Source organism: Lepisosteus oculatus, chromosome 10 (assembly GCF_040954835.1).
Source record: "Lepisosteus oculatus isolate fLepOcu1 chromosome 10, fLepOcu1.hap2, whole genome shotgun sequence".
In the NCBI taxonomy this organism is placed as follows: Eukaryota; Metazoa; Chordata; class Actinopteri; order Semionotiformes; family Lepisosteidae; genus Lepisosteus; species Lepisosteus oculatus.
The window spans coordinates 26,262,757-26,288,669 of NC_090705.1; the positions used below are offsets into that span (position 1 = coordinate 26,262,757).

General features: G+C 34.4%; 1 protein-coding gene across 3 annotated transcripts in view; it reads right to left on the reverse strand.

The window, feature by feature from the left end:
• Window positions 1-25,913, reverse strand: part of LOC102686563 (cAMP-regulated phosphoprotein, 21) — a 162,197-nt gene that overhangs the window by 120,839 nt on the left and 15,445 nt on the right. For all 3 annotated transcript variants that reach the window (XM_015357290.2, XM_015357289.2, XM_015357287.2), the window contains exons 2-5: window positions 17,932-18,108; window positions 13,702-13,932; window positions 13,357-13,398; window positions 9,506-9,595 (exon numbers count right to left, since the gene is read on the reverse strand). In XM_015357290.2, coding sequence (XP_015212776.1) covers window positions 9,506-9,595; window positions 13,357-13,398; window positions 13,702-13,896 — 327 coding nt within the window. In that variant the 5' untranslated portion in view covers window positions 13,897-13,932; window positions 17,932-18,108. The remainder of the gene's footprint in view (window positions 1-9,505; window positions 9,596-13,356; window positions 13,399-13,701; window positions 13,933-17,931; window positions 18,109-25,913) is intronic.

Genomic DNA, 25,913 nt, shown 5'->3' on the forward strand with positions numbered 1-25,913 from the left:
GATTATGGATTTTTTCACGAAAAAGTTAAACAAAGGAGGGAAGAAAGGTTATTTTTACAATTGGCACTCTGAGATTCTGACTGATTTAATTCCCCTCATTTAGTTGAAACGGATAAAGAAACCATGCAGTAGTTACAGTAAAGGAACAAGTAATAGGTTTATTCCAGGTTTATTCTGAAAAGAGAAGAGAGAAAACACAGCGCTTCAGCTGTGAAGCCTTCTTCAGGTGTGAGCTATTACCGTATTACTCGTTCCTTTGCAGACTACGCATGCTGACGCAGCTACCCACCTGAAATAGTTACAGTATATGTATTGGAAGGTGCTCTGTTTTATTAACAGACACTCCGACTCAAACAAGTGTTGTACAGTGATATAGACATGGGTAATGTCATCCTCATTAAACAATGTGCTTATCGCACAAATCCTGCTAAACTAAAAATTAAACACAAGAAGAGTATTATTGGACAATGTATTGAGGCTCTGGCAGAACGTCATGATTGTTTCGCAAGGATGTGAAACGTGATAATTTGTTACAGTTACCATTATAAACCAAAGCAAACTTTCTTTTATTTATTTGTGGCTGCTGCAGCAGCTTGCAATGGGTGGATAGTGAACAGTAGGGAGAGACACATATGAAAAAAAGTTAATCCCAGCTACACTACAAATATATTTTGGTGGTAAGGGGGAGAAAAATCTCAGTATTTACTGCTAGTAATCAGTGTAAGATTTTTAGTTGAAATCTGAGCCTAAATATAAAGGTAAAATCTCGACAAACAAAGCAATGTAGGAAATGCGCACTTTTTCTGCAACGGAAATACACATAGAAAATAAAACCTTTCTGACATTTCAAATCAGTTTCGATCAAGGTCTCCAAAACGAACAGGAAAAAGAGCATTTTCAGAAAGAAATTATGTTGTGTTTATGTAGAATAAGTGATTAGTTCTAATCTAATTTCTTTTTCTTTTAAACAGTGACATTTCAGCTGCAAAAGATCGCACCAGAGACAGCACCATCTCTGCTTGTCATATATATGGTAAGGGTGAATGAAATAAGTCTACAAATTAAGGCAAATGAAAATTTAGGACATCAAAGTGCTAGAGGTGTAAATAAATATAAGTAAAAATACAAAAATACACATGAGCAAAAAAATGTAGAAATGGAGCCATGACTAGACATAGTGCAGAAGAGGGATGCAGGAACACTTGCAAAAGCTTAGATGTACAAAACAAATCATAGAAAGGTGTGTGTTACAAAATAACATGCAAACATGAAATAGATTTGGCAGAGTGAGGGGCTTGAAAAATCAGGTGGATTTCTGGCAGGGGGAGTATGAAGGTTTGAAAGGATAGAGTGAGAAAATTAGCACACATAAAGAACAGCAATTCTGTCAGAGAGCCTTATATGAATCAACAGCAAACATGGTTTAATGGAGGGCTTTTCAGATTGTTGGGCATTCAGGCAGATTACCAGGCGAAAGGATTTGTAAATATATTTTGTTAAAGCAAGTCAGTTTTTTGCAACACATAAAAGACAGTTTTCCAGTAAAGTTTAGCTTTTGTCACTAATGAAAACTACTAAATAAAGACATATAGAAATCTAAAAAAAAATTATTCAATGGAGCAGGAAGAACTGTCAGGTTGAGTGTATATTTTGTTGCAGTTGCTGCAAGATGTTAACAGTGAAAAGAGGTATTTAGAAATGACTAATTTCAAGAAGATTTTCAGAATAATTATAAATCTAGCAGGATAGGGAAAGTACAGAAAATAGGTAGTTAGATTGATCAGATTAGTATCAGAGTGGAGTGGAGTGGAGTGGAGTATGCAAAGCCATTTAGCAAAGAGGGTGTGAGAAGAGTGACAAATTAGTATACTTTAGATCTTTTTTTCTGAACCAGGGAAAATCTGATCATGTTTCTCTATAACAATAATTAAAAAACTTTATTTTACATAGCACCATTAGTAGCATCTCAAAGCAATAGAGTAGATGTAAAAACAGTTACAGTATAAGAACCACAGATTACAAAGTAAATACAAATAAGAAAGACAAGCAGTTAGAAGTGCTACCGAAATTAGAAAATGAAGCAGATACAGACACTAAATAAGTTTTAAAAGAAAGGTTTTGAGGTTAGATTTAAATGCACTCAGGGTAGGTGACTCTGATATCACTGGGGATACAAATCCAGAGCTCTGGGGTGCAGCCAGAGAAAGTTCTGTCACAAGTTCTGTAGATGTTCTTGAGGACAGCTAGAAGACCAGAGTCAGACAGACAAAGGTTCCAAGGTGGGGTGTAGACAGATAATAAGCCAGAGATGTACTGAATGAGGATGAGGATTTCGAAGTTGACTCGAAACCTGATAGGAAGCCAGTGCAAGAACTTGAATACAGGCGTAATGCAACCCGATCAGGATTCTGGCTGTCAAATTCTGAACATTTTGGAGATTGCTCAGTGTGGATTTAATTACCCCAATGAACAGGAGGTGCACTTATAATTCTAGAAAAAAAGCCTTTCTTGATTTCTCTAGTTCCTAGTTTTTCTAGTTCCCTTTAAAAGAAACTATTATTCCATAATGAAGAGTACTATATGGCTGGTATTTTGTTGATTTAAACAAATTAACACAATCAGTTTTTGAGGATTTAAGTGTTGGCTGAGTTATTGCAGGATGTAAGACTAGAGATGTAGGTAGGAAAAAAATAATTTGGGGAAAGTTGGGGAATACACTGACAACAAGATTACTTCCTACTTTTGACATACTTTTGACAAAATGACAGTAGATGTTATAGACTGCAGAGGAAGATGATGAAATTAACAGACTGTATGTTGACATAGATACTGAAATGAGAATTGTATTTTAGATTTTGTGTAGTTGCTAGCATTGAACTGTGTGTTGGATGCACACGAATTGAAGGAATGGGCGAATAGAGCTGATGCTTATCCACAGAGCCAGCATCTTAAGATGTTTATATTTAGAGGCAATTTGTTTAAATAACTAACTAGGTATGGATACTGATGTGCAAGAGAGGTGGAAAGGCTGTTTCCTTAAGCCAGAACTATAAAATAATTTATCCTCAGTGAGATGCTGCTGTCTCATAGTGAGTTTCAAAAACTGTGTATAGTTCCATCCACACAGTGCCCTTACTTCCATCTATTTTCTTATCTCTTTATCCAGAACAGAGGATTTGGAGCCTATCCCAGTAAGCAACGGACATAAGGCAGAATACACCCTGGACATCATAGGACAGACAAACAGACACAAACACACACACACCAGGACCAGTTTTCCCATAAACCAATTAACCTACCAGTATGTTTTGGACTGCGAGAGGAAATCATATCACACATATAGAGAAAACCCATGGAACCCAGAGAGGACATGCAAACTCAACACACACAGGACAGCAGGAATTGAACCCCAGTGCTGCAAGATAGCAATGCTAACCACTGTACCATTAGAAATGGATGGATAGCTTAGTTATCTATCTAGTTCACAGGTTTGCATGCATAATTTAATTTTGAAAGCCACTGAGACATCTGGTACTATTGTTGTATTTAGGAAAAAAAATATACAAAAGGCTGTAAAAATACAATATACAATACAACTGTGCCATCCTATTCCTTAGTTAATACATTTTATTTTTATAACATTTAACATTGTTAGCAATGTTAGCAGGAACACATCATATATAATTTATTTATTTTAATTTAATATTATTTATTTAATAATATATTGCCCAGCCTAAGGGGGGGGGGGGGGGGGGGGGTGCTCTCTTTGACAGCTGACACTCCTCCATACACTTAAGTGAAATATTAATAAAAACACCAATGTAAACGTCATATTTACAATTTGTTGAAATTAAAAATGTAAGGTTCCTAAAGCTTTCTCGATCAAGTATGAGAATTCACCTAGGGAGCAGTGTAAGCATGCGTAGGTTGCAAAAGATCAGCTAAAGAGAGTAGAAAACAATATTTCAGGTGTGAAGAATACAGATCCCCAATTCAATTGCAGCCTAAACCTGTCCCCACACACCCTGTACCCACTCTATTAGAATATACACAAAGCACTGAAAGCTTTACAGTAGATGATCAGGTCTTTCTTAGACGTGGGGATAGTACAGATGCAGCCATTCAAAATGCGCGGTACAAACCCGCGGTACAGTAACCTACCCACAAGCCACCGCAGGGGACCGCGGTAAGTAATTGGCTGGCCAAAATGACCGACAGGGGCACTCGTGGTGCATTGGTTGGTAGTGAAAAGATTTAAGAATTTAATGTCTTTACTGTGCACATTTTAATCTGCTTAGTTTTGAATATTTATATGGAATTTTACCACTAAAGGGACATTTTAATAGCTGAGCATAAAAAGAAGAGGAGCATAACGCATCTGAAGGTCATAAACGATATTAATTTAGGAACATAAACATTATTGTATGTATGTAAACTGTACTGTGTATGGCTGGTCTTGATATTTCAAAGAAAAAATACACACCAGTCTTCCATTTCTCCCTAAACATTTTAAGCATGAAAGTTTTATGAAACGGTACCCAAATATGCGATTGCTGTATAGAATGAATTTTAATTTAAAAAAATTATTTAACACGAAAATTAAGCTGTTTACATCTTCCGCCTGAGAACAGTCACCCGTTGCTACCCAACGCAGAAACACAGCCACTAACTAGCAAAGAGAGGACATTAGCTAGCCAATATGATAAAGAAATAAATGATTATTTTGTTTATTTCTTTTGCACATTTATTTGAACATTTCCATCGATTGTACAAGCACTTGGAAACCGCCCAATCCCTAGTTCATCAGGCATTTTCTTTTACGCTGCAGGCATTCTCCCGGTCTGGCGCCGGTCTTTGTCTTATAGGATATAATGCCAGCGAACTCTTGTTTTTATGTCCACTATAACAGACAATCTCCTTTGCTTTTAACCGAGCGTTTAATTCCTCCAGTTATCATGATCCCGTCCCTTATGCAAAACCCTCCTCCCATCCCAGTTTATCCTCTTTATCATAAACAAAATCCACCTCAATTTTCAACATAAAGCATTACACAAAATCAATACCTCAACACTCCATACTCAACAACGATAATTCACAAACAGCCAGAACATGTAACTCCACATTCCCAAACAGACCTCATTTCAATATCCCCGCCCCTTATGCAAAACCAACATCCCTCCCCTGTTCTCTCTCTCCGCTGGCGTTTGTAATCGTTTTGTAATTCGAAGATTTCTATATTTATGTCTTTATTTAGTGGTTTCATTAGTGACAAAGGCTAAACTTTCTTGGAAAAATGTCTTTTATGTAAACCATGTTTGCTATTAATTCATTTAGGGCTAGAATATGTTCATTGTCTTCCAATGAAAGAAGGGTTCCTTTCGCCGTAGTTGGGTTGACATTAGAAGCTTGCCACGCCCGGACTGTTACACCAACGCATTAGCATGTTAAAGCGATTTCATTGAGGAGCCTAGCTTTCTTAACTAGTAAGTACTGTACTTCCTTGGTTTTGGAGGGTGGGAGGTGTCTTTCGCTGGAAATCTCGCCCCCTTCTACTTTAAAAATACCTGTGAAACCGGTTTAATTAATCACAGCCAGCAATCCCGCAGAGAGGGGGGTTGTACTTGCAGTGTATATAGTAGATGGGAAAGCCAGAGCCGACTGCTACGACGCCCACGTGTTAAGCTCTTGAGTTAATGTCTAAGCCGGAACACATCATTATATCTCATTTTGTGTTTCTTTCAAATAAAAAATCGTTTGCCCAGCCTAACAGTATTGTTGTTATTGTTTTTATCCTGTGAAGCACTTTGAGGAGCCACCTTTAAAGGCGCCATATACAATAAAGTTCTTTATTATTACTATTGTTAATTTGCTGGACAGAGAGGTGAACATTATTACACAGAAGACAAAGATAGCGATTTATGTTGCATTGTGCATTGTGTTGCTGTAATACAGTTTTAAATAATTAAAAGTCTAAACAGTATCAGCTTTAATGGTTTTAAATAAAGGCAATTTAAATGCGATTTAAATCACTATAAATGTTTATATTGTAACGCCTTGGTGACTATTCATTGTTATTAAAATGACTTAAATTCGATCATGTTGTGATATTTGGAAATATAAATTTGTTTGGTGCGATTGAGGTTTTAATTAATCTCTGACTCAGGAAACGTTTCATTTTTTCAAAGAAATGTTTGTTGAAAAAAATTCATTGCTCCAGTGGGATTTGATCACAGACCGTGTGAGGTGGGAGTCAGGAACCTAACCCACAGCACCACCAGCAAGGTCACATGTAGGGTGCTGAAAAAACACTACAGAAACATTATCAACAGACAATGTACAGCGTGTACTATTTTTGTGTTGCGGTACATGAATATAATTATATCATTAATTTCTTTAGATATGCAATTCCATGTTATATTCCCTTTTAATCAAATTCTAAAAGTATGCTTGTTGACTCTGGTATCACGTTAGTTAAAGACTTCGATGCTTAATGTTTAGGGAGAAATGAAATACTGGTGTGTGTTTTCTTTAAAGTACCGAGACCAGCCATATACTGTATGTTTCAAAAATTCAAAAATTCCAAGTTCCAAAATTAATATCGTTTATGGCCTTCACACGCATTACATTATGCAGTATGTATTCTTTTTATGCTCAGACACTAAGATTTCCCTTCAGTGGTAAAATTCCATATAAATATTCAATACTTAAACGGGCACAGTTAAGACATTAAATATACATATACATACTGTATACAGTACAGTTTGCATACGGTAATATGTTTATGTTCCTAAATCAATCTCTTTTATGAGCATGTGAAAGGCATGGTGAATCGATTCTCAAAAATTACTGTACTTTGCATGATTGGAAACAAATGCGTGATTGCAAAATGCTGTGGTGTTACTTTTACAAAGACGGTCAATGAAAAAAAGAATGTGGACCAGGGCAATACTTTGTTTACAGCTTGTCCAAGGTCATTCATTATTAATACTATTAGTAATATCTTCATTAAAGACTGATGGCGACAGCTCAAACATGAGAGGTTGAGCTTTATTAGCTCCACCTTGCGGAAATTCCGGATACTATTATTTTAATTGCGGTATTATAGGAGAATTGACTTGCGGTAGACCGCATAAAGCGCACCGCAAAATAATGCGGTATCGCCCGCGCATTTTAAATGGCTGCATCTGTACATAATTCTGGCTTTATGAACTCACACCTGGGATTCCATTAATTCAAAATAAGTTTAAAAAAAAAAAACTGCACCAGGTACTAGATCTGGTTTATATTGAAGTTATATCACTGGGCATTGAAATAAAACATGATTTTATTTCTGTACGGAATGCGTGTTGCATTTACAAAATTAAAGTGTTTCAAATGTTTAATTAAGAAGTAAAAAGAACTTACAGCATACACAAAGACTCAAACTACAGTATAGAAAAATGAGTATTAAGAAAAAACAGGACACTTGAATGCTGGTTACCTTATTTTATTTTTAAAAATGAAATAAAAATTAAGATACAATAAAGTGTTGCTGCCTAACTCAAACATTGTGTGACTTTAAAAGCTGTAAAAAATGGTTTAGATAGCAGAAAGTCACCTTGTCACATTTACTGTACGTCAAACCAGTTTCTTTCCGTTGCAGATGGCTTTCATGCTCATCTACTAAAATTTCCCTTTAGTTATAAAATTCCATATAAATATTCAATATTAAATGGATTAAAACAAGTACAGTAAAGAGATTAAATGATTACATCGTTTTACTAACAACCAATGCACCACAAGTTAACTGTCTGTCGGTGAAAAAAATGACCACGGGCACTTTTCCTTCCCCGCAGGTTGTTTAAAAAAAACTCGTTCTTAGTGGGTTAATCCTTCAGTCATTCTCTCCAGCGCAGTGTATCAGCTGGTCAGGTGACTGAGGGTGACTGACATTGCATTCCCACTGCATTCTGGGGAATGTAGTTTTGACAAGAACTTCCATCTTGTCTCTATCATTCACAATTCATCATGCGTGAATGAGTCAAATTAAAAATAAAACGTGTTTACAAAGAAAGTGGATACAGTACTGTTGGGTATGCATGATTAGCAACATATGGTCGTTGTTATGATTTCTCTATTATGATCAAATCCATTAATTTGTTCTCCTATGGTTATTTTGGAAACATTTTGACATGTTCCTTGTAACAACATTGCTGTCAATATTGTAGCAATAGACAAAAGGAAATGCTTGGAGTTTGTAATGTAGGGCGTTCTGAACGAGTTAAACTTTGATGCAGGACAAATAAATGTATTTTCCACAAGCTATATTGTAGTGGCAGTACAGTAGCAGTATTAAATTATTTGTTTTTTAAGAATTAATTACTTAGCTTCGAACATGTTGTGATATTTATAAATATAAAAAATGTCAATATAATGTCCATAATATTTGCAATTTTAGTTTTTCAAAGAAATGTTTCTTGGTGACAGCTGGGTTCACACCCCCGTCCTCCAACATGCAAGGCACATGCCTTATAACATCACTTTCCCTGCAGGATTAATAAAGTCTTATCTATCCATCTAAACCATTACACCACACACATAATCACATGGGAGTTAAACTGATGAAGACATTTACAAAGAAAGTGTACTACTGTGATAATTTGAGATATATGAAAATAATTATATTGTTATTAATTTCTTTATATGCGCGATTCCCTATTATATTCCCTATTAATCAAATTCTAAAAAGTATGCGTTTTTTTACTGCGATAACAAGTATTCACAAAAATCGTTAAAACATTCAAACTTTTTACGAAGTCAGTGACTTTGTACCTTTCCTAAAGCTCAGAGGAAAAATTGTATCCTTACAGAGTGCACATAGTTATTCTAGAACATACATAGGAAGCCATACAGTATGTATTGTAATTAACACTGTCCTTGTCCATACTGTATGTTATCGTGGCCATCAATGATTGCTGCAATATTGTCATTATTACAGCTAATGTTGTTATAATCAATGTCATAATATTCCTGACAAGTAGCAAGTGGAGCTTCACTATTGGTTGTCGATCAGTTGTATATTTTTCAGTACATACTGTAAGCATACTGATATTTCAAATAGTATGTCTGTTGAACAGCACATAGAAACACACAATGTCTAAATGTGGTGCAAAAACAACACACTATATAAAGGGGGACAGTTTGAAGAATGGCTTCATTGAAACCGTTCAATTCCCTTCAAACAAATCTTTACAATTCCTTCAGAAATATTGAAATATCAAAGATATATACAGTACCGTTCTGGAACATTAGCATCATTCAGGTAAGACTACTTGTATATATCATCAAGATTCAAAAGCTGTTGTTTTTCTTCTTCTGGCCTTGTCCATTACTACCCAATACAATGGACTAGTCATTAGTGCTTAGTTGGATAAAAATAATTTTCAAAAGTCCTTGTGTGCCCTTGAATGATCATGGCAGGCACCATGTGTGCTGCTGGTGCTTAACAGGAAAAGGGGAGCCATACCTGATTATCCTCAGCACCATCTGTGATTATAGGCAGGGAAGACTCATCACACACAGCAAGACTGCGCACCAGTTTACCTTTTGCTCCTGACTGAAACAAATAAAATGACACATTTACCTTTTTCCACCAAGTTAAGGCACAGCTGTGAAATGTGTGCATGTAATAAATTGTCACATCTTGACCGCCCTAAAAAATGATTTTTTACCAAAGAAAAAGAGAAGCTACGCCTTATGGCTGTATGGTCCCAATAAAAAGCACTGCAGCTAAATTTAGTCCAACTACAGCTGCTTTGGGAAAAAGATGGAAATGTTTCTCACACAAAGCCTCATTAAATAAAATGAATAAATAAATAAAGCTCTGCAGAGTGCTCAAGTAAGTATAAAATAACAAAAGTAATTTAACAGTTATTTAACACACCTGCAAAGAACACTCAGTGAATAAAAGTAAATAAATAAATAATGGGAACAAAAATATAAATTAAATATCGCAGGAAAGATGCAGGAATATGATTGTCTGATATATATACACATTTTCCAGGAACTTATTACTGATAGATTATTACATTTTTTAAAAAATATTACTTTTCCACTTTGTTTTTATTTCTTACTTCAGTTTTTTAAAGTGAAATAAAGGCCATGCCAAAGTTACCAATCACACTTCCAGGTAATGAATAAAAGAAATGTGGAGTTGTAAAGTGTTCAGAAATTTCAGAATATGAGGACATAACACATTAGGCAGCTTCTACTTTTGACAATCAAATGCACCTGAAAGACCAAATCACTGAATTAAGATAGTCGTACACGTTTCATAAAATGGTTCACAAAATGTTTAAAAACATTCAAGTTAGTTCATGAGGAGATTACATAACAAAACGTAATAACAATAACCTGACAAAATTCTAAAATAAAGCAATTTATTTTAGTTTGCTTAATTATTTTCTCATACAGTATATCTATACACTTACTGTCAACATACAGAGAGCTTTAATGTGAAACATTTCAAATTTTGGTAAAATGTGACATCTTAAAAATGATAAGTAAATATGATAAAATAATTTACTCAAGAAGAATGCACAATTCTTAGTCAAATGTATTTGTCAGAATGTTTGGCCTGAGAAAAAGGACTACAGGGATTTTTCTTTTGCAGATCTGACTATTCTCCTTCACAGGTATCATCTATATAACGTCTCATACCACATGAAGAAGACTTTCCTTGTTCTGAGGCCTCTGCCATGGCCATTACCAATCACGAGCTCCTAATAATCCCCATCTATGAATTGGCTTCATTACTCTGCTCTCCTCCCCACTGATAGCTGATGTCTGGTGAGCGTTCTGGCGCACTATGGCTGCCGTCGCATCATCCAGGTGGATGCTCCACATTGGTGGTGGTGGAGGGGGGTCCCCATTACCTGTAAAGCGCTTTGAGTGGAGTGTCCAGAAAAGCTCTATATAAGTGTAAGCAATTATTATTATTATTATTATTATTATTATTATTATTATTATTATTATTATTATTATTAACATTATTACTATTACCAAAAGCTAAAATTATTTCTGCACAAGAAAGGAGAACATCTTTAGGGATCTTTGCACTCAGTATTCCTGCATCTTCTCCACACAAGTACATTTTATTTTCAAATAAAAATGTATACAACAGTTGTGCTACACTGTCATGCTTGTTCAAAACTGCAAATTTGGCTTACGGTCCATTATGATGTTTCCGAACTTTTGTCAGCCAGTATTGTTTACTCAAATGTCACATGCTAAAAAAACAAAATAAAGAGTATCTAAAACGATGTGTGTTTCTTAATAGAAAACTGCTTGATAATTTTCTATTTTTTCACATACTGTATCTAGGAAACAACATTGAATCAGGAACAACTTTAGTCATGTAATCTAATGAGAAGATAAAGACATTTAATAACGTTAATGGATAGTTTGTTTAATGTGTTTTAACCACTTTCAATTAGAGATCTATCACTACATTTTCAGTTTTATCCTAACACCTTCCTTATTATCTAGTCCAATGCAGAGACATTCATACTAGTTTTGTACCAATACCAAAAAGGTAATTTTATAGGGTTAAGAAATTTTATACAACACCAAGGACTGCTAACAGATTTAGGAAATTCTCTTCTTAAAATCAGCTTGTTCAAACTGCTAGCAGATTTGTACAGTATCTCAAAGCCAGTGTTAGAAAGCCAAATGGAAGATTCATCACATCAACATTTTTTTGTAGCAAGGACAATAAGAAAAACTAGAGTAAAAACATTTTTCAGTGGTTTGGTCAAATCTTTATTAAAGGTGGAGTAGAGGCATGATTTGAATTTAATTTATTGACTTAACTCGCCTGACTGATGAGACCGACAACCTGGCTATGAGGACAAGGCTGTTGGTACACCCTCCTCCACCACTATGAGGGATGAGTCTGGAATCGACTGCAAGGGTATTGATGGGGGTCAATGGGTGGTTGCAAAACAAAAAGTACAAGCAAGAAAGCTAAATAGTTATACTTAATTATAACTTTATTTCAAAGGCAGGTGAACTAGATTAATGTTTCAATTCCTACTGAGTTTAAAACGAAATTTAATTAGTTTAGCTGTACCCATATAAGAATTAGCACTAGCTTGCTTTTTGTGTTAACAACTCTGGCAGAGGGGAAAGACAACTGGTCTATAAGGACAAGATGGTCAGAGTTTACAACACTGAAAGAGACATCAGTTATGCAGAATTTACCAGACAAAGACTAAAAACAGAATATGAACAAAGTATAATTATAATACAAAACCTAAAATAAGGTAATGGTTAGCAGTTCAGATACTCATCGAAATACACAAGCAAGTACAGTAAGCAACAAATGTGATGTTTAAATGTGTGTAGGAGGAAGTGGGTAAGATTAGGGTTTGAACACATCTCTTTAATTTAAATCTTTTTAAATCAGGTTAAATCACATTCACGCCTATGATGATTGTGAATACTGAACACATTTGTATCAAAGTAAGAAGAAAGCAGAAAATGACACTGTCTCACACCACATTTTCTTTTTGCTATCTTATCTTTAAGAATATAATTACAGAAAAAAAAAGAAGATAAAGAAAAGAAACCACATGGTAACAAATATCTGCCCTTCTGTGGTCTTCTGTTCCATATTGAAATGCACAGAAGTCATATGCTCTGTTACTGTATGTTTTTTTTAAGCTGGATTTATCCGTAATAGCCTTTATTCTTCAAAGCAGTTTACAGGTTTATACTGACAAACTACCAGACTGAGAATAAAAATTGATTCGGTCTAAAGCACTTTTTCTTATGCGCATACATACTTATGCTGGATAAGTAGCTTGAAATCCATAAAAATAACAGACAATGTAATTATCATTATTTCATCATTTATGTAAGCCATTGGTAAAAAACTGAATGCTACTGAAATGTTTTCGCCTTGAGGCCACTGTTAAATGTTAAACCTCAGCCACTTTACAGGAGAGTTTATCATCTCAAACTGATAAAATTACAGCAACAGGAGTATTAAAATGGTAAAAGCTATTGAAAAGTTTCCTGCAGGATCAAGGATATGGTTTACTGGTTTACAGAGCCATGGAAAATACTGTTAGACAGCTAAATGAGCATGACTCCATAAACCCAGTCAAGTCGTAGTTCCTGTACTCTAAATAAGGAAGATGCTTATACACAGTGCATGTTTTTCCGCCTACATGCCAAACAATGATATGCACATACTCAAATACAAAGAGGAATAATAAATCAATGGCAAATGTTGTCATTCAAACACACCCACGGGTATCTTATCTCAGAAAACACACTAGCTTAGCATGCATATACAATAAAGTTTAACCTTACCTTGGGCCTTTTTTTCTGCTGTCCCTGGTAAACCCCTCGTTTCTGTGACAGCAAACAACAAATAGACAAAACTCAGAAGATGAAAATCACATAATGCAACAGAGAGTCAGGAAGCTGATCTGATTCAGAAGTATTTAAAGTACCTAGTTCTACATTATTATTAATAATAATAATGGCTTTTCAAGGTGATGACCAGCCCTTTCTATTTTTCTCATAAAATACAAGAACTCAAAAGAACTTTTAATTAGTAAAATAAGAAAAAAAAGAGGCAGGCTCTGCCAAGAATAGACTGTGAGCCACACAGGACAGATGGAGGCCGTGTTGCTGTCACCTCTCAGTTCTCACCTGCTGTTCCACCCTGGTGTCACTCTGTCTCTCCTCCTTCTCATTCTCCTCCTCCTCCAGGCTTTGAGCTTTAACACTTGTCTGCTTCTGGGAGGATGGGCGGACCTCACAGTTCTGCTCGCCACCACCACCCACAGGGGCCTCCTGTGCTGCCTCCTGTGTTGCCTCCTGGCTTAGTTTGCCTTGCTCAGACATCCTCAAACCAATTAAACACCAACACTCCGCAGTGACCTAAAGAGTAGGTACATATTAAGATACACAAATAAATAAAGAGAATACATTTATTCTGGAAAAAGACTGTGGACTGGCGATGAAAACATTGCCCTCTCTTTCATGCTTGTGACTGACTTATGAACACATGACAGCACATATGAGTTCCAGAGTCCCAGTAATTCAACAGAAAAAGTACTGATTCCCAAAAGTAACAAAAACTAAATCTTGTAGTAAAGCCCTTTGAGGTCAATATTTTGCTGGGTATCAAACTGACAGCTCCATTATTAAAATACTAAACTTGCTTTCTGGTCCCTTGTTAAGTCACACATATTTCAGAAATGTTGCAAGGAAAACCTCTAGGTACGGTAACTCTTAATGAAGATGTTCTTGCTGTAACGAACAGTTCTTTCCGGACCCTATGCGGACGACACAGTCCGACGGAGTGGGGAAACACTAGGGAAACGTCATGCAGGAAAACGGGGCTGAAGACGAGGGGGCGTGTCCAAGGTGCGCTGGTGCACGGGGGAGGTGTGGCCGAGGCGAACAATCCAAAAGAGTAGTCCTTAGGGAATATCCAAAACGCAAGAGTAAGTCCAAAACCAGGAGATCCATCAGAACACGGAATTAAAACCACGAAGGCCGGGTCGGAACAGGCGGACGGGGATTAGGAACGGGAACGGGAACAGAGGTTAAAACCTTAACGGGACGAGGCGCTTCCAGGTCCCGGACTCGCACGATATGGAAATCAGAGAAGAGCGTCAGCGCCTGGCTTTTAAGGTGGGCAGGGAATGGGAAACAGGTGCAGAGAATGAAGTCTTAAGTGAAAGGGCTGGAGCACCCTTAAGGAGGGGAAACTAATATCGTGACACTTGCAGGAAAGTGATTGTACAGGTACCACAAAGGGTTTTGCTAGATTAGGACATACTGTTACTGTACAGTATATATATACTGTATATAATAGATGTTGATTTCACATCAAAAGTGAAATTCACATAAATTATTTAATCCTAAATTACTAAAACCTAGGAAACTATTCATAAATATTGTTTTCATTAAAAAAAGAAATCTCATTAAGAAATACTATACACAGCAGATATCTTGTGTTTTTTTTGCAAATAACAGTCTGTACAGTGTGCATATTTGAGTTATTTCACTGACATATACCCTTTTGTTAAATTTATTATAATTGTAATTAAATGGTGTTATTTAATTAAACATATTATAAAACATTAATTTTAACGAATGTAACAAACTGCATAATTGTACTGAAAATAAGATGAATAAAAATGTTTCCTTAAAGTTTTCTAAATCCTCCCTTTGTTTTTTTCTCTTCATACTTTTAATCTCATTTCTAGTGCAATAATGGAGTAGCACTCTCTTCTAACCAAATGACAAAAAATGCATCTTGCAAGTATGTTCTACAAGCCCATTTTTAGAAATTGTAATTAATTTTACTTGTATTCCTTCTCTGACTATGGGTAATCCAAAATTAACTTCTCATGAGGACTTCACCATTCAAGGAAACATAGCAGCTTTGTTTGTACTTTATGATATTAAGATGTTTGGAATTTTGCCTTGTTGACAACATTTAAATTAAATTGATAAAAAATGAAATAACAGACTTTATTTTGTTTTGCACACTATTTCAGCTGCTTCAGAAAACAATCCGATGATAGTGAATGGATTTGACCAGCATCAGAAAAACAAATGATTCACTGACCTCCATATGGTAGTGTTATTGGCTTCTTGGCAAAGAAAGATTTAATGAAAACAAAATTCAATTATTGCTTCCTTAATTGCATTGTCTGTTTTTGTTCAATGGTGAATTTTGTGTTTTGTTTGAAAGAAAATTTTAAATTTTATTTATGAAATATATCTTATTACTCCCCTATAAAAAAAAAGATTTTATGTGCTACCTTCTATCCAAATCTCAAATAATTATTAAAATGTGAATTTTAGCACTACCCAAATAGTTATTGTTAAACTACAAGCCCTTTTATAGTATAGTGTACATTTATAACATGTTTTTCCTCTGGTTCAATACCACAGATGCTAATGTCAATCAGATACTAGTAAGGCAAACCTTTCAATGATGTGGTAATGGGCTCAGCAGTGCTGGCGTTCTGGGTTCTGTTCTGTGAAAACTGCCTTCTTATCATTCAACAGAGATCACAGCATCATAAGAGAAATGTGGAGTTTCTACATGACTATTTGTTAAGACATTCTTGCACAATAAGAAAGATTTATCCTTTGAATAATTAATTTGTATGCCTGTATTAGTGATTTGACTTAGGATTTACATATTACAGATACAAAATAAATATATATACTACTATATATATATTCTACTTTCCATTTATTGAATTCTTCAGAGTCATCCATCACTCATCTAATGGGATAAATATGTGAATAGATAGATGGATATAGAGATAATAGACACAGGCTAGTCTTGAATATATGAATACATGAATATGTTTCCAGTATGATGTGTGATATGACAAATCAGAAGAAGAAGTCTCAATAAATAGGCTTCAATAAAATGGATATTTCAAACCATTATCAGAAACTGGAGGTGTATTAAAAAGCTATACTTCTTGCAATTGTTTTTGTAAAACCTTGAGCTTCCATGCATTTTTCAGCTATTGTCTATCAATTTGGTGAACTGTGGGACTGGTTAGAAAATGTCATCCTAGGACAAAGGTGTGTGAATTGTGTCCTTGGATGAGCCGCAGATTGGCAAGGATTTGTCATGTCATTTCATCGATAAATGTTTCAAGTGAAACTGTATTAAGTACAGCCTTCATGGTGTGAAAACACAAGAATAAAACCACCACTGATAACATCGTCTTTGTGTGTAATGTGCAGCTTTATTTTAACATTGTGTCTCCTGCCCTTCTATATTGTGTGGCAATCCAAGACATTTTGTGTTACAAGACACCACTGTCATACTCAATTAGCCCTGAAAAAATCAGCTTTTCATCTGTTTTAGTTCCTTTTCTCCTAACAGATGTTCTTTTTGCTTTGTCCAGATGGAAGACATGGTTTCTGACCTCAAATGTCACTTTTTTAAAAGTAATGAAGTAACATATATGATATAACCACATAACAATATCTAATATCTATAATTACTGTTTTTATTCTTTTACTTCTTGTTTAATGGATGTGTAATTGCTTAAGCAACATAAAAACTAAAGAGAGAAGAAAAAATGCACCCTATACTGTTCTGCAGTGTACAGATCTCTATGAAGACTTTATTATCTAAATATTGCTTACTGAAAGTTTCAAATATATTTTAAAAATATTCTATGATATATAATATATATTGATATCAACATCTAAAGAGTATAAAAATAAATATCTAGAAATCTACATATTTTAAATTTTATAATCCTGTTGTAATCTAAATCATGGTTTATAGATAGCTGAATTTCCAACTACAATGGAAGACTTTCACAAATATATTTGAAAAATAAAAAGTACTTGACATTTAATTAACTTTATGAATAGTAGATTAACCCAAAAGTATTCACCAATCAAGAACAGTGGTACTGAATAAAAACTGTTGTAAGAGCAGCTACTAAATCTTGGCTTCCTTAGATTTTCCTTAGATTTAAGCAGCTATCTTTGTGAAACTGTAATTTTATTTAACTATAGAAGCTTATATACCCACTCAATTGTGGACAAACAGTACTATATTTCAAAAAGACAATAAAGAAAATAAATGAAGGATTGTTATCAGCTTATTCAAGTACTTCCATGCCATTTTTAAAAACATTACAGCCATAACTCTATGCATGGGATTTCTGGTGAGTGAACAAATGCATAAACTTAAAAAAAAATAAACAGCACTGACAGAAAATAATGAAAATGTTTACATTGTGATAATGTATACAGCATATTGCTTGAAGAACAGATAAGTTTAGTAAAGTGTTGTTTTCAAGTTAATGTATAGCGACAATTGAAACAGGGCATTTATGTCACTCAAGCTCAGAAATAAAAGGAAATGTTGAATCTTACCTTCAGTGCAGATTTTAGCTGTATTTCTATGAGACTCCAGCTGCTTCTCTAGCTGATGTTGATGAGTAAAATCCTCACGAGTGATCAATGAAAGAGCGAATCCCATGTCCCTATTAACAGTTCAAAAAGCCAACCTTCATTCTTTTCCTACAGACAGCTAGGCAAACCACTGTCATTCTGCAGCAGGAAAAAAATAAAAATGAAAAAAGAACACAAGAAAGAAATTAAACAAAGCACGCATTAAGGACTAGCCAATGTGTTTCTTTCTGATATTTCAGAACACATTAATGCCCAGCTTCAATCAAATTGGTTTCACAGCTTGATTCAGCTCCACCTGTCTGCTAACTGCCAGATTCCTCGTTCCCTAATGAAGGGGGGAGCTAGCTCTTCAAGTTATATTCGGCTCCTACGCAAAGAGCTAGAATTAACAGATGCATTACAAGCTGAAACACTGCAGCCTTAAATTTCATCCTTCATTTTTTGAATGCAATTTTTCATCTTTGAAATAACAAAAAGAAATAGTTATTCTTCAACTCTTAATGTCCTTCTTCATTATTCTATAGTACTTCCCATCTGATAAAAATACATACAGTACACATTTTGCTTACTTGCTGGACACAATTATTTATGAGAAAAGGAATTGGCAGACTTATCATTTCATGCTGACATTTGTATGGACTTTACACAGCATGCTTTCTGGACACACTGAAAAGGAGCCAAACTGTATCTCTTCATCCTCCGAGAACATACAGTAATGCAATTTCATTTTCTTAAGCAGAAGACATCTGTCATCATGTGATCTGTATAGCCACAGTTTTAAATATCTCAGTTAAAACACACACCCAATGCTACATTTCATCCACTTTTTTCTTACTCAAGATAATTGCTAATTTTCAAAAGTGCAGTTAGTTTGCTTATGTCTCTCCCTACATTTGCATTTGTAAAAGTGTTTGTCTACCACCAGGAAAAGGGGATCAGAAAACATTGAAACATCGTGGCGTACAGTATGCATCAGTGAGCCTTAATTGGTCTTCAGTGCTGTAAACATTTTAAAATTAGACCTCCTTTCTTCAGTGAATAACATACATTTTGCAGGCATAATTGCTGATTTTTGAAATCCTTCATTGCTCCTATGTAATATTGTAACATGTAATATTGTAATATGTAATATTGACATTTAAATACATTTAATAATAAATTAAATTACATTTACTATTGGTATCAGTTTCATGAAGTAGTATCCCCAAACTTACAAGATTTCAAATATTCAAAGGACATGCAGTATTGTTTTTTCTGTTAAATCACTTGGTAATTGATTAGAAGGTAACTGAATTGAAGAAACCAGTCTGTGAAATATTTTTTTTTAAACAGACCATTGTGAATTGAACTTGACTCAATAGAAAATAATCAAAATAATCTTCTTTGTGTTTGCTACATGAAAAGCATTGTCTTGGCCTTCACTGTTTTGTGAATTAGATAACACACTGGAAGTACCCTTTCTACTATCTTTCTGGAGTGTGTAAAAATGTGTTGATTAGAGAAGCTATCTATAGTGTCTTCAGTGATCTGTATGACTGTTTTGTAAAATGTTACAAAATAATGAAAGCTTGGAGAACAATGACTCAGATTTCAGATGAGCATCCTTTGATCTTCCAATCCTGTTTTTCTACATTCAGGATTAACAATAGGATTAACTACAGTTAAAACAATCCAACAGCCTTTGAAGAGAGTGGTGACAAATTATATTAATTTTACACTCTAGAAATGGTCAAGTGCAGACTGCCTGTTATATGGAATGTGGGACAGTGCATGTGCTTAATCTTAATAAATAAAGATCCTGAGTGGGCAGTCAAACTGTGACTTGAGACAGGGAGTGAAACCAGGGAGATGTAATTGCACTGCAGGACAGAAAGATAAGTGACAGAGCAAGAGTCAGGATGAGAAGAGCCAGATCAGGTGAGCACTTTAAACAGAGGTAGGCTTTTGTTGTAGAAAGTGTGGAATTTGACCTTTCTTACAGATGCCTCATCCTCAGCATCCCTGCACTCCACAGGAAGTCTTCATCTGTTTTTGCATACACCTGACCAATTTCTGTTATCAGTGTGTTACACTGACAAATAAAAAGAACAGAAAAACATAGGAAAACACTAAAAATGTGCATTACCCTGTCCTATTCTTAGAAGTGCTTAGCTGGGTTAATTTGTAATATGTTGCTTTAGATGTTTCATTCTGGTCTACAAAAAGATAATGATGCCACACAAGTTTAAGGGTATTAATTATACCTTACAAATTAATAATAGGACTGCTGGTGATGGAAGATGCCAATAATTATATCTAGGGTTGTACAAGCATACCTTTAAATACCACAAGAAATGAAGTCCACAAGCTGCAAAATTAAGGAGGTACTGAAATGTAGTTATAAAAAATTGCAGATTCCATCATTAGTTAATTCAATTATTTATCAAGCATTTATCAAGCATGTAGTTCAGACGGGTTTTTAATACATCAATATCATCAATACATCAATGTGGTAGTGAACACACATATTATAAGTAATCACACATACTATAAGTAATCTGTTTTGACTGAATAAGCAAATAACGTAATGTATACAATCACTTTTCCACATTGCTAGATTCTTGTAATTTAATGACAAAATATTTTTGTGAACTAATTTCAGCTACGATAAAGGAAGTGATTGCAGATACAGTATGTTACAGAAAAAACCCCAAAAGCAAGCTATTGAAATCATATTCCTGATCTCTTAGTGATTTGAAAAGAAACCAGAAAAATAAGTTAGATTAATAAAAGTCAATTCTTAATTTATTCTAAATAAAAAGCTAAACCTTCCGTGATCCTCTCAACTAACAGTTATGAAGGGTGAAATGCCCATTTTTCACTATTTCAGATTGATTAATAAGTGAATTAGTGAAAGCAATTTCACTACATATTCTTGTAAATTTAAAGAATATAATATTTTATGAATGCAGTATTGTCTGACCTTCGTAGAGCAGTTTTAATGCCTTCTAAATCAAACTGCTGAAGAAACACCTGGCTAAAGCAACCTTTCAGAGAAGTGTTGTTAGGATGAGCATACAGTATCAATCACCGGGAAAAAGCCAGAAGATTACATGGTTGAGTGAAAAAAATACTTTAAAACTTGTAAATGGAAGATATTGATAAACTAATCAGTTTTAATATGCATGTTTACATTTTCCATTAAAATGTCTAACTTAATACATTTACTCTACACCCATCTGTCCTTCTTGTATAAAATGGATTTAAAATATAACTACGGTACAAGATAGGATAATTGTGGGAGACAAATATTGCACTGAAAGAAATTTCATCATAATAAAAATTCCAATAAATCCCTCACACTTGCTAGATACATTTTTAGCTTGTTTTTCCAAACAACATACACTTGTTCCTGTTTATACAGCTGGGTGCTCTACTGAAGCAATCTTGAAGCACCTTGCTCAAGAGCACAACAGTAGTGCCACCTTGGATGTGAATCCACAACATTTAATAGAAGGTTAAGTGAGGGGAAAGTGATAAATGTGCCTCTCCAAATTCTGATGTTCATGAAATTATGAAAGTGCCAATGAAAGAACTCACCAATATTGATATTTATTATCTTACTTGTGTTTTCTAATTGCCACAATATTTTCAGATCACAACAAACAGAAATGTCCGCTACAATTTTTCTCATTCTGATATTAATGAGAATATATATATTCTATTCTATACTGAATGTTGCCAAGTGGTTAAAAGTAGATTGTAAGATAGCAGTCAAATCATGCAACACATTTATTTAGTTATTATTTCTACAGTTTGCCTAAATAGAAACATTCCTTACAGAAAAAGAAATGTTATCTTTTTGTTCAAAAATGACATATTATCCTTTTGGATCACACATAAACTATGGGATAGTGATCAGATAACTATGGTAAAACAAATATACAATAGCAAAAATAAAGCAAAAATAAAAAATCAGATCTCATTACACAATTGTGTTGCTTAAAAGGACAATTGCTTCAATATTGCATATCATTGTACATAGAGGTCTTTGAAAAGTCTCTCCACGTGTGCATTATTTTAACAGGAAACTTGATATGAATAACCTTAAGCCTCTCGAGCATGAAAACAGGTCAGTTTATGTCTAAAGATTTCATAATCAGATAATGACTTTGTCTCCACGTGGGATAATTAATGCAATATTCAAACACCTACTCTTCAGTTGCTTCCTCCAGATTGCTAGAACATCCCAAATGATACAAATTAAACTCCAAGGGTTGCTCTTTCTCCTGTGGGCAACTCATTTTAATGTGAGGCAAGATTATTAGAAGATCCATGATATTTAATAATGGGGTCATGAAGGAATTGAAGGATGAGACAAAGAATAACCAAAGCAAATTATAGAAAAGCAACGGTTATTATAATATGGAAAACATATACTGTACATATTTCTTAGTAACTAAAAAGTACAGCAATGAACTGAGAGTCACTATTGTTATTAGGCTTTGTGTAATAATCCGTGTAACAATAGCAATAATATAAACTATGTAACATTTTATATTAAAATACATATACATCTATCTTATAAAATATCTAATTAAGAAACACATCTGTAAATAACTAATCTAAACAATATGACATTTTGTAAGTCACTTTTATCCTACTTAATGAAGTATGTAAGCCAATGTTACATATCCTGGATCTTGGGAAGCCAAAGCACTACACATTGTATAGGTAATTCAATATTCTCAAAAGTTGCCTAATTGAGTCAGTAATTAATTCAATTAAATAACTAGGAGCTCAGGAACAATGTAAACCAGAAAGCCCCATAGCTCTCCAGGACCAGGAGGGAGTATTACTAATCAAAATATAACGAGAAGAAGTGTAAATTATTATAACATTCAGTCTTTTATTTCTACAAGAGTGAGGTTCACAGAAAGACAAAAATCACATCATATTTCTACTGTTAATGCAGGTCTTTAGTACTGCATATTTGATATAGAGGTATCGGTATGTTCACAAAAGATGAGAGGCAGCTAGGAGAGGACTTTCTGATTTCTTTTGTGCATGTGTGGCTTAACTGAATTGGATCTTAATTGTATTTTAGCTAATTCCATCAACTCAATCCAATTATAAATCTACACTTTTGCAATTTTGTTGTTATGGTATGTCATTTTTTTTCTGCACCAATATTAAAATTACCAATAATGTAATCATTTAATTTTTTACCAAATATTTAAAATTACCACTTGCTTTGTTGAACTTTAATGCTTTTCTGAATTTTCTAACCATCTAAATAGATGCTTATACTTATACAAAGATTCTTTGGTTTTTGAGTAAAAACATGTAATTCACACTCGTCTATCTGAGAAGCACAGGATGTATACAGTAGTTGAGTGGAAAAAAAAGGACCAATCTCCTCTTGGATAGCGTCCATTGCAGGGCTGTGTAGAAAGGCACAATAATTAATACTGTATAATCTGGCCCGTATGTCTTTTGGAGGTCCGAGGAAACCCCCCAGAAAGATGCAGAAGACTTACAAATGCCACAGAGATAGATCAAGGTCGTTATCAAACACATGATACATAACCTAGAGCTGGGAAGCAGCAACACGATCATCCACATCATTATGCCACTCCCACTATCATTAGTACAGCATTATACTGGTGAATATCAGTAATACTAATAGATACCTAAATAATGCCAACAAATTGCAAAAAAAACATATCCAGATACATTTACTTGTTCAAAATTTGTTTCAGTATAGTAAATCATCATGATATGTACTAAAAATAACATATAAAACTTGAGCATGCAAATTAAATCTAGAAAATGTATGGAGGGACATGAAATTGAAAATAAAAACACTTAAGATGACTGCAATTGGCTTTTAATCAACTCCCATTATGTTTATCTTTAAAAGAAAGTGTTTTTAATATGCTCTCTTTAATCTTTGTTTTAAGTTTTAACCAAGGGTTCACCTCTTAAAATCAGCTCTGTCTTATGATTTCAGTAAGATCCGTAACTGCAAAGTTAAGAGATATCAATTTTTTAATTCCATCATTACTTGTATGCTTCAAGGCATGTTTAATGAATCTCTGAATACCTTATGCAGTCAATAAATAGGATTATTCAACTGAAATATTTTACTTTCAGAATTTCAGAACTATTTGAACGTTTATTTCACCAATATTAGTAAAGAACAGGAATAGGTGGCAATGATTGTTTAAAAGTATGCTGTTTTTTAAATATACTTGTATTAAATACACAATTATATTTGTCCTTCAAGCAAGTGAACAATCAACCAGCAAAATAAAACTACAATTAAAATAGGGAGATTGCAGTATTGTGAAAATGTATTGGATAACTGTAATCTGTGATTTCTTTTGCAAAAACACAATTCATTTACTGCAGAATTCAATTACTGCAGAATTCCAGTCTCATCTTATATGAAACAAAGTCAAAATTATCTTCATTTGAACATCTTTTTGTTTTAAATTATAGTTTTTACCAGATGGAATATCTTTACAATACTAAAATCTCATTCCAACTGTTTTGTGAAAATATCCAAAACCAAACTTAAACCAAAAGCTTAATGAATAATATAATTACTGGCTATGCATATTAAAAAATAATGATATGCTAAAAATTAGTGCAATGTTAAGGTAATCAAAAACTTTGGACAATGTGTAATTTATATATATAGTTTATTGTATATATCTACAGTATATATAACTAATAAAGTATGTACTGTCTAATGTTTTTTATATTATTTTATATTACTACCATCAGCTAGTATTTATTAACCCCAGTGAGACAAAGAACAGAAAGGTTTTTATACTTACAGAACAAAATACTACGTAGCTATAAGTAAAATAATATTTTCAAGCTGAATTGAAGCTCAACGCTAGATCTGTTTATTGGTAGTAGAAAACACATAATTATTTCATGCATTAATTATGTCATGCTCGCCCTAGCCTTGACGCACCCTTCAGTTACATCACCTTCCAACCTGTTTCCCAGCACCAGTTGCCATGGAAACCAATTGACAGGAGACTTAGATCACCTGGAGACAATTTACAAGTACTTCCATTCCAGGTGATTCAGAAGTTAAAAACTCAGATCTGATAGAGAGGGCTGTCATAAAGTTAATTCTTTGAGCCCTTCAAGTCCTTATTCCTATTTTACCTAATTATTGCTAAGCACAATCAATAAATTTTGTGATAACATTGCTTTGCTTTGATTCCTGACCTCTGCTGTGTTGCTTGTTTTGTATTTTCTCTCAGTACTTTATTCTCTCTTTGTTCTTTATTTGGTTTCTTTCTGCTCACTACGCTTGCACCCTCTTTGTGTCTCTACAGTTTGTACTTGGATTCTTTTTTCATCCTTGCTACTGTGTTTTCCTTGTTTTGACCCATGCTTTGCTGGACCACAACTACAATCAAGTAATCCAAGTAATCCCCTTTGTGCTTTACCTGTGTTTGTGTTTCACCAACTGCTTCAACCTCTACCTGCTTGACCATGATCTTGGACTCTGTGTATTTCCTAGTTTCCTGTCTTGTCACAGCACATTTGTCTACGCACACTGCTGCACTTCCTTGAGTCCCAATCTGGCTACAGCACCAGGTCACCTGTGTATTCAGCACTGCTGCCTGCACAGTTCCCAGTGTATATGTTCGATGTCTGCGCAGTTCCCTGTCTGCGTGCTGCTTGAAGGTTTCCGTCTCAGCTGCCTCTTGCCCAATACTTAGGATCTTGCTATGGCTTATAGATCTGCTGCTAGTCCAACCTTAGCAGCAGATTGTTACCAATTATATTTTGTATACCTAAAACACCTTTTACTGATTCAATGTGCAAAAGAATTCCTGTCTATAGTTACTTTGTTACTGTGAGGTTATTCTTGGACAGCTACCAAATTATGCCATTCATAAATGTTGAGGGTTTTGCATCCACCCTCTAGTTTA